This window comes from Megalops cyprinoides, chromosome 12, assembly GCF_013368585.1.
Source record: "Megalops cyprinoides isolate fMegCyp1 chromosome 12, fMegCyp1.pri, whole genome shotgun sequence".
Classification (NCBI taxonomy): Eukaryota; Metazoa; Chordata; class Actinopteri; order Elopiformes; family Megalopidae; genus Megalops; species Megalops cyprinoides.
In genome coordinates this window covers 11,575,071-11,585,648 of record NC_050594.1, presented here as the reverse complement: position 1 = coordinate 11,585,648, position 10,578 = coordinate 11,575,071, and the positions used below count along the sequence as shown (strand labels likewise).

At 41.6% G+C, this 10,578-nt stretch overlaps 1 protein-coding gene across 2 annotated transcripts; it reads left to right on the top strand.

Moving 5' to 3' along the window:
• Positions 1-4,350: 4,350 nt before the first annotated feature.
• Positions 4,351-9,927, top strand: LOC118787054 (L-threonine 3-dehydrogenase, mitochondrial-like). Of its 2 annotated transcripts, none has more exons than XM_036542465.1 (9): positions 4,351-4,418; positions 5,167-5,361; positions 6,883-6,925; positions 7,310-7,380; positions 7,585-7,734; positions 8,175-8,347; positions 8,423-8,513; positions 8,756-9,025; positions 9,433-9,927. In XM_036542465.1, the coding sequence occupies exons 2-9, from the start codon at positions 5,178-5,180 to the stop codon at positions 9,570-9,572; spliced, it is 1,122 nt and encodes a 373-aa protein (XP_036398358.1). In that variant the 5' UTR covers positions 4,351-4,418; positions 5,167-5,177; the 3' UTR covers positions 9,573-9,927. The 2 variants fall into 2 exon arrangements, with proteins under 2 accessions (XP_036398358.1, XP_036398357.1); XM_036542464.1 differs by having other exon boundaries at positions 4,376-4,483; positions 9,433-9,926.
• Positions 9,928-10,578: the final 651 nt, after the last annotated feature.

Sequence of the window (10,578 nt, the reverse complement as noted above, 5' to 3'; positions counted from 1 at the left end):
GCCAATTTTTCCATGGATGGGAGTACACATTTAATTTGATGTTGGAAAGAAATGGACCAGTTCTTTGCTTACAAGCAATGTGCAGAATGTGGTTAGAGTCTTTAAATGTGTGTGTGTATGTGTGTGTGTGTGTGTGTGTGTGTGTGTGTGTATGTGTTTGAGACAGAAATTACTAAGAAAGTATATTTGAGGGAGAGAGAGTGAGTTTATGTGTGTATGTGAGAGATAGCATATGCCTTTGTAAAACAGCCTGTGTATGAGAGAGGATGCATGTTTGAGTGAGAAAATGTGTGTGTGTGATGTACAGGTGTGTGGATCCAGGTGATAGCAGAAGTTAATGCAGCACAGTCATGTGCCACAAATAAAGGAAGATTAACATGTCATACTCTAAATTCATTCACATATCCTCCAGCAGAGGGTAGCATTGCACATAGTAAGCTTCTTGTAGCACAGGAGCTGTTGGATGAGGTACATTGAGAGATGGACATATAGGTGTGTGAATATGCATATGTTTTTAGGTGATACTTTCTACAGTCTTAGATTTCAGGGCAGCACTATAATCACCATATTGCACACTTCTGCCAAATCCAGGTCTGTGAAGCCAACTTTATTTAGCGTTATACAGACAGGGCCGAATCTGGCACAACATGCTAGGTGAGTTGAAACGTGTTGAGGTGAATAGAGGGCTCAAATCTTTACAAATTTTTAAGTCTTTTAACTTCACAGACCTGAGATAAGGAACAGTAAGCATGTATCTCTGTACTTCCACATTACACCTATAATGCCAGTGTCATTATTTTACATGTTGTTGTGCGGGATCAGGATTAAGAACCTTCCTAATCAATTAGCCCACATACAGCAGACGTTCAGTACGCAATGAAGGGTCTCTGGCTGTCACCTGTCTTTGACATTCTGTCACGTAGCCATGGTAACAGCCTGCTGGTGAGGTAACACTAGCTTCACCATCTTACATTGGATCCAGCAGGATGCAGCAACATCAAGACAATCTCATTTCAGTAATAACCCTGCCTGCACAGCTGCAAAGGCTCTCCGTGATCACAGTTACCATCATACTTGTGTTTATATGTGAACAAAAAAAACTGGAAAATGTGAGCAGTTTTGGCAAAGCAATGATTTGATGTGTTGACTCACAGTTCACTTCCAATAATGTCAAAAGATTCCCCTCCATGGGGCATTATCGAACATTTATGTATTTCAGAACAGTGTAGAGCAGTAACATCTGCTGCTGAACAAATACTAAGACGGAATCTTTGTCTGGACTAAATCAAAGATTAACTGTAATTCCATCTGTTGACTTCATGTTCTTAGACCTGTTATGCATGGGTTTTCTGTGTGGTTACATTTATAAAGTGAGTAAAATGTATTAGCTTGCATGTTACATGTAGCACTAGGCGTATTACCTTGGCTGATGCATGCTGTATATGCTTGCTTGATATACATGGCATTTTCTTGCCTGAGACATTTCCTCTGTGCAGCTATAGCGCTTCTCCTCTGTTGTGGGTGAGCCTGTTGCACAATCTGCTTGTCAGCAAGCGTAACCCAGCGTGCAAGACTCTCCTGCAGGAGTTAGTGTTCCGTACCACTCTGGCACAGATACATCGCTGCATAGCAACAGCATGACCTCTACGGTCCAGCAGGGGGCAGGACTATGCTTCTGACCACCTACTAAAAGCTGCTGCATGTATGACTGGAAGAACCTTAGCACAGAAACACAGGTAGGTAGGTTTACATAACAAACATACTACATACAGTAGCATACATCAATAACAAAGGGTCACCAGGTTAATCCCAGTTTAGCTGCAGCTACTGAAAGGGAGGCAGAGAAATATTGATGATTTTCATAACTATCCTGAGCTTATTTCTTTATTTGATTTTCACAGTTTGCATGCATTCCAGTTTAAACAAAAATCACCTATCGGAGGTGCTGATTGCATTTAATGTGAATTCTGCCTTTCTGTACTTCTCATGTAGCTATTTTAATTTTCACAGAAAAAAGCAAAGATTACTTCTGATTTAGAAAACTTAGAAACTTTTGGAGATTTAGAACTATTATTAGAAATTTTGAAATTGAGAACTGTTATTATCAGTGTGAGTGATTTAATGGAAGCTGATATCTGTGTTAAAATGAAAGTGATTTAATATGAAGTACACAGAAGTAAACTGAGTAACCCCCCCCCTTTCCTTTCGGCCACACAGTACACAGGTCTCACTGAAGGCCTCACAGTAACCTAAAGGAAGTTGTGGAGATGCTGATACAGCAGTAAGACAAAGAACTCTGACTCATGTAAATCGATCTTACAGCAAGACTGTATTCCAGCCCTAGTCAGCTAATGACATGGTCCAGACTCAGTTGGGTGATGTCTGAACCATACAGCTCAGCATGCACTGAGCAAGCACTGTAACTGTCTCTACAGTGTACAGCCTTTAGGACATAATAGGACTCTAGGACACTTTACAGCCTTTATGACTTCATAGCACTCAGCCGTAGCTGACTCCATAGGGCTCAGCCTTAACTGACTCTATAGGTCTCAGCCTTAACTGATTCTATAGGGCTCAGCCTTAACTGATTCTATAGGGCTCAGCCTTAACTGACTCTATAGGACTCAGTCTTAACTGACTCTATAGGGCTCAGCCCTAACTGAAATTATACTTCATTCCTGGTCTGCAGTCCCTTAGGCTCAGCCTCTTGAAAACATTCAGCTGGTTTTTATAACCTTGTTTACATCAGGGTGACCTAGATTTGCTTTAGGCATTTGAGATATGAGACAACACACCATGTCATGTGTCAAGTGCGTTTGCTGTTTCACATAACTCTCATACAACCTCACACCTTCTTCAGATCCTTTTACAGCGCCTCTCGGTGGCAGTTTATCTACTGCCCAGAGACCGCACAAGAGCATACGTAATGCATGAAACCACTGTAACAGTAAAACATGGACCATCTGGAACCTTGTAGACTAGATTTCAGATGGCTTGGTACATACATTTAAGTTACATATTAGAAACACATAGGGGTACATGGCTGCAGCTAATTATAAAGCACACAAGACTGAATCAGAATGGACTTGGAATGCTTTATTGAAGTCATTTAGCAGAGTGCGAATTTAAGCCAAAAACTGATAAATATACACATACTTTTGTCATTATACACTTCAAAAGTGAACAAATTGTTTATATAATGCACACACACTCTTAGAAAAAATGGTTTCAAAAGGGTTCTTCTCAGAACTCTAATTCATGCCTGTTCAATATCTCAGGCATTTCAGAAAATACATTTTCTTTTTTAGTTTTTGCTATATACCAGAAACATGGGTCTTGCATGGTGTTTAATCACATGTCAGTGAACAAGATTGTATACAATGAAGATGCTGGTGACAAGTATATAGGTATGTTTTGTTGTTTTAAATTGATTTTATATAATTATTTATCTAAATGGTTATTTACTGTTGCTATCTATAGTTGTTTTGCATTTATACTGGATCAGCATTTATGTAAAGAGTGTATTCAAAATAAATAGAAGACAACACTTACCTAACTTTTGAATTTCTGAGCACTTTTTGCATGATACCGTTTCATATTACAAAGCAATGGAATGTCCTTGAAACATACAATCCAGACAATCTATACTATCAGTCTCTGTAGAGCTGAACTGACACATTTACTTCTTTTTTTTGGGGGGGGGGCATACAAGTCAACAATTTCATTGAAACTTATTTTCCTTAATACAAGAGTCCACATCAAATTCCTCATGTCATGTTGGAGGTGAAGGGCACCACAGTGGAGCTGTCTAGGGTGATGGAGAGGAGAGAGCACCTGTCGGATTATTCACCAATGCAGCACACTCTGTAAAAAATAGACAAACCTTTCACAATAACACTTTCATAGGGACACTGCCCATGCCCCTCATATCCATATCTTCTTAGCTGTTGTTATTCCACTGTATAGCTTGACATTTCTCTTGCTATGTTCTTATCCACAGATGTCTGCTTTTTAACGAACTACACGTAAATCAAAGCTCATTCACTTCGTCATTTACCGGTCAATTTTGATACAGCGAACTCTAGCATGACTGCGGAGATTAGTGGTGTGCCATTTCCCACGTTGGTGGGCCAGCCAATTTTATCGGAAATCTGATCTATTCAGCCGTCTCTGCCAGCCCACGTGAATCCGTCCCAGTTGTCCCTGTAGTGGCGTGAAAGTACACCAAGTAAAATACACTACTGTAGTCCCTTTGGCATCTGAGAGGCCGCGCCTCCCAGAGGACGTCCAATCAGAAGCAGAACCGGCTTCTTTTGAACCAACATGTTTAAGATATATGACCAGTGCCGAAGCTGATGCAATACTGTAAGAAGAACTCGTGGGTGGTGACTAGCCTACAGGAAGATCTGCGGCTGAAGGTAGTATCGCACTGCCCGAATTAGAAAGACTGCAGCCGACAATTACACAGCTACCTGTTACGCTGGTATGTCCTTGTAAATATATTTTATTGTGTTATATACAGCGTGTAATCGAGAAGCTCAGTTTATTTCTGATTCGCGTCCACGATAGTTACTGGCTAAATAAGGATCCCGTATGATCGCGTAAGCAGCAGGCTTTGGAAGAAATTAGCGTAGGCAGCTACCTAACACTTATATAAAGGTCATGGCAGAAATAAGTAGCCAGGTACCTACTGTCACTACGTGCAGTTTTTCATCTGCTAAAATGAATTTTAGGTAACTAACGTTAGCTAGCTGGTTGTAGATAGATGACGTTTCATTAATTTCAAAGCCGATTGTCGGAATTAACTTTAATATTGTTGTCAATGGATCCAGCATTTTATTTAGCGGTGTTAAAGTTAATATGCATGTGATGATAGATATATCCCTAACAATCAGATCAAAATGTTCTCTATATGCAACTTTTGACTTGAATAGTTGAATAGTTTTAATAGCGGGTTAAGTTAACAAGATCAGTAAATTAGAGGGCTACCGTGGTTTAAGTGATGTGCGTTAGATTATCTGCTTTTGACTGATCATAGTAAAATGCTTCGCTGAAATGATTAAAATATAGAATTTGTCACAGAAGCAACATATGTGCCCAGCTTTTTGTAGATGTGGTGTATTGTAACATTGGTTAGATGTCTGACAAGCGATGTACCGTTTTCAGGTGACCGAAAGATGCCCGTGATGAGAGCAGTGAGCACGGTGGCCCGTCGGGCCCTTCTAACGCCGGGCTGTGGGTGCCTGCCCCAGGTCATCGCTGTGCGTGGCATCAGTTTTTCTCCCCGCCAAGTCGCCTCCGACGCCAGCTTCCACTCCGTATCCTTCTCTGAAACAGACCACCCGAAAGTCCTGATCACAGGTGGGTGTGTACGACAGATGGTATGGGACTGTACGTTTGAGATCCTGTACCTTTAGGAGCTGTAAGTAGACCTGTTAAAGGGTGTCAAATAAAGGTGGAAAACAGCACATGCAACAGGCTATAGAACATGGAACATGTTCTATAGACTCATGGAACATGACGCGGTCTGTACAGCCAACAAGTGTGCTTGATTATTAGAAAAAATGTGTATGTAAAACATATACAACACTGATATTTAAAAACATTAACAATACAAATGTTATTCTTGTTAATCAGATTTAACACTCACAGATAAAGGTGCGTAATTGTGACGTCCAGTACACTTTGTGATAATGGTTTAAATCTGATCCGTTTTGAATCATGTCCAGATTAGTACCTGTTTTGCTATACTTTGTCTCACAGAGCTGTCCATGACCTGATTTACCCAGACTTGGACAGACGCATTCGGTCAGACAGGTTAGGTAACCGGTAATTTGGAGTTCACCTGAAAAGGGCGACATTTTGTTAGGTAGGGCCGAGAGGTGTCTCTTGACTTGCATTTTCTCTCAACTATATTATTCATTCATCAGTGATCCAATATGTCATATTTTTATTTGTGTGTTGCATGACTGCAAGGAGAAATTTTATTAAAAAGTGGGAGAACGTTTTTAATCAACTGGAAGACGTTAGCAAATGATAATTTTCAATAACATTGACATTATGGTAGACGTAAACGTTGAACGTTATCTGCTAAAATACAACTAGACTAATTAGCGAGTTGGCGAAGTTACTTTTTAGCATATTTATTGTCATTTTGTGATCAAGAAGGGATTGTTTTGTATTTTTGCTTATGTACCGTATGTAGGCCTAACTGTTCAATACTCTGTTGAGACTATAAACTTAAGCCAAGTTTGTGTACACCGACGTTACTGTTGTCATAAATTATGTTTTACTGGTAGTTCTTTCTGTATATGTCTACAAGGGCACGTCTATTGATTGCAGTATTCCGAGTATATTACGGCTAACTTAGACCTTAGCAGCGGCAGTGCTGATTTTTTTTCTGTTGATGTTAACGTGTACCTTTTGCCATTATTGTAGGTTATAAATAGAATTTTCAGTTGAACCCAAATGTTGAACGGGCTTATATGTTAATATGGAAGGTGATACTTTAACTGGAATAAACTACCATGGTATAAATCACAGTACTGTAGTTTCATTTACAAACACGTGAACTTAAATTTGCGTGACGTTCATTGAACCACGCCCACCTTTAAGTGTGTTCTCACTGACACACCTCCCGGTCTGATTGAGGAAGTAAAAGCTGTCCTTGTCGGCAACATCATGGACAGGTGCAGGCAGGTTTGATTCACAACGGAGATTCTCACAATTTGTCAGCTGTTCTGGAGTCAGTCTGTAACCTGACCAGTGGAAATGAGGCCTATGTGTCACTGCAGGGGTGACATTTCTGCATCTCCAAGGTAACCATTGTTCAGCGCTCTCTACTTCCCTACTTACGTCTGATCTCTTCTCATTGGTTGTCAGGAGGCCTAGGACAACTGGGAGTGGGACTTGCTAAGATGTTGAGGTAAAACCTTGCTTTAGTTATTATTTATTTTTTACTTGTATTTTTATGTAACTAGTGAAGTCCCATTGAGATAGGAATGTCTTTTTAGACCACTCACAGTCATTGGTGTTAATAGTTTTGTCCTACTTAGCTCCAGCTCTTTGAGTGTGCATCAGTATTTCAAAACTGTAGGACCACTAGATTTCCACAGCCATGTAGCATTTTTATCTTTAAGGTCTGTTATATTAAATAGGCATTTTATGATGCCTTCAGCAATTCCTTTGTTTGGTTATTTCAAATTCTACAGCCTACATAGAAGCAATATGAAATTTTATTTTTCTTATATTCATTTGTTGGAAATATTGATACTGATATGTCTGTGATTGGGTTTCATGTGACTTTCAGGAAGCAATTTGGGAAGAACAATGTGATTCTGTCTGACATCAGAAAGCCCGCAAGCCATGTGTTCTGCAGCGGTGAGTGTGTGAAAGGTTCTGGAATGCCTAACTTGGTCCCACAGATTGTTTCACTTGTAGTCTTGCAAACTGTAATTAATTTTTTTTCAGTGCTCACCATGTATAAGATAATCGTGAAACAGTGTCAACAATTAACAATTGTTAACGTAAGGAGGAGTGTTAGGAATTCCTATCCCTGTTACATTGACAAAATGTGACCTTCAGGTCCTTTCATCTACTCGGACATCTTGGACTACAAGAACCTGCGGGAGATTGTGGTGAATAACCGCATTACCTGGCTGGTGCACTACAGCGCCCTCTTGAGTGCAGTTGGGGAAGCAAACGTGCCTCTGGCCCGCGAGGTTAACATCACTGGTAAGCAGCGGCCATGTTCGATCACCTCAGAGAGAGCTGAATTTCTGTGTCCTTGAAGTGACCTGTTCCCTCTGACTCAGCTATCCACCTGGACCTGGTCTCACTATGACTGAGCTATCTACCTGGATCTGGTCTCACTATGACTCAGCATTGTGTACCTGCACTTGCTTCCTTTGTGACTCAGCAACATACCTGTACCTGGTTGCTCAGCGATGAGCTCATAACCCTGACAGACTACAATTGCTTGCTCTATGCCGTGCACGACCTGCTTGGGCGGTTCAGTTTCTGTACTGATACTCTCACAGTGAAGAACATTGCTCTTATTGTTAAATCACTTTTTAAAGTGAAAACTGCAGTAACATGATTCCATGCCTATGGTTTTTGGCTCATGTATCTCTGAGCTGCAGAGCAGTTCTGAATGTTGCTCTCTTCCCCATCAGGTTTTCACAACATCCTGGACATTGCGGTGGAGCATGGCTTGCGTCTGTTTGTGCCTAGCACCATTGGAGCCTTCGGCGCCACCTCCCCTAGAAACCCCACTCCGGACTTGTGTGTACAGAGGCCACGCACCATCTATGGCGTCTCAAAAGTGCACGCAGAGCTCATGGGTGAGGTGCGTACTGAGGGACGTCCATCTAGTCTCTCTGCTCTCTGGAGGAGATCAACTGATTTGTGCTCTGTCTAACAGTATTACCACCACAAGTACGGGCTGGACTTTCGCTGCCTCAGGTACCCTGGCATCATCTCAGCGGACTCACAGCCCGGCGGAGGCACCACAGGTATAGAGCACCCAGGGTGGTTCTATAAACACAGGCCGTTCGTGGGTGTGTCCGTTCATATACGCAAGTGTGTTTGCGTGGGGACATGTGTGCGGGCACCTTGTGTGTGCGTAACTGCGTAACTTGCCACGATGCAGATTTCAGGTTAAGCAAGGTAGTGAGGTCATTGGGACGTGCTTGTGTGTAAATGTGGCAGAGTGTCACAAGGGCACTTGTGGAATTTCACTCTCTGCACTCTCCAGATTACGCAGTGCAGATCTTCCATGACGCGGTGAAAACAGGCAGGTTTGAGTGCAACCTGAAACCGGACACGCGGCTGCCCATGATGTACATTGAGGACTGCCTGCGTGCCACGCTGGAGGTGATGGAGGCCCCGGCAGACACACTGGCTATGCGCACCTACAACATCAGCGCCATGAGCTTCACCCCTGAGGAGCTGGTCTGTGAGGTCCAGAAGCAGCTGCCTGACCTGCAGGTCACCTACAACGTCGACCCCGTACGCCAGGCTATTGGTAAGGAACCCACGTCCCAACCACACACCCTGCCACAACTGCTCAAGAAAGCATTAGATTTAATACCATAACCACATTTAACATTTAATATTGTGTTACTTCCTCAGATGGACATTGTGCACTTACCAAAATTAGAGGAAATGTTGTGTTTAAAAAACACCACAAAGCAACTTTGTTATGTTTTCAGTTTCTTCAAAACTTTTCCAAGTTTGGCAGCCACTGAATTGAAAAGAAAATGTGTTAAAAATAAAAAGTGCCACAATTCTTTACTCCAAGATAAGAACTAACCTTGTGGTTACACTAAAATGAGGCCTCACTCTTGTTGATAATTTTGGAGATTGAAGATATGAATGAAGGCTTTGATAGAAGTATGTTTGACTGACACCAGTCATCTCATGTCTCCTCAGCTGACAGCTGGCCAATGAACTTTGATGACAGCAACGCACGTCGTGACTGGGGCTGGAAGCATGAGTACGACCTCCCGGAGCTTGTCCAGACCATGCTCGGCTTCCTGGGCTCTGAATCCCGCGTTGCCCACACCAGCTGAGCCTGTGCTGAAAATGCATCAGGCACTGTAAATCTGTTTCCTCTGTATAACAGAGGGCGGCCCCAGCCAATCGCACACCATGATCACATGGTGGGTCACTACCTCGTCCAATGGCTGGAGGGAGGCAGTGTGGCTGTGTTGGCCCTGCTTAGTGCTCAGACAATCATTAGGTACTGTACAAAAGGACAGCAGAGAAGAAAACCATTTAGGATAGGAATGTCTCAATGAAGCACTTGTTGATTGTTCTATGAAAACATTGTGGCAGATATTTTTCTTGTTAAACCAAAATCTGATCTGCTGGACTTTACCTCCTTCACATCAGGGTATAGTCATAGTTCTGTCATAGCTCTTTTTACCAAAATCTTTTTTTGTAAGTACGTACTGTATATAGTTACTTGGATTGTTATTTATTTTGTATAGTGTGATATAGGAAAACCTTGTTGACAGTGGACCTCTGTCATTGTACAGTGCTGCAGTTGAACATTGTTACTCTTTCATCTGTTTGTATTTAGTTTTCTTTGTAATCTGTATTTATATGGTTTTGGGCAAATTTATTTAAAAACAATGTTACATTCTGCGGTGTAATGTAGATTTTACCAGCTTTTGTGCAATAGCGTTCATGTTCCTTTTAGGCTGACTTTGAGTGCTTTTTTATTTTTATATTTACACTTTGTACTTGTACATAATAATACTGCTTTTATACTGTAGTTACGTCATGTGCTAAGCTAATAGTTTAGCTAATAAAATGTTATTAAGCTTGTCAATTGTGCACCCTCCCTGTTACTGAGGGAGAGACAGCATTTCTGTCTTGATGCTTGGTTTTATCAAAATGTTTTACCCTGGGGAGGAATTCTGTCCTGCCTGACACAAACAACATATTCGGCTTTCAAGTCTTCAGCCTCTGATCAATAAATCTGCTAAATCAGTGCATCCTTTTCAGCTTCTGATTCCAGAGCAGTTCTCTTCAGCCGAGCAGATGTTGCGGTATTCAGACATTCTCATCCAG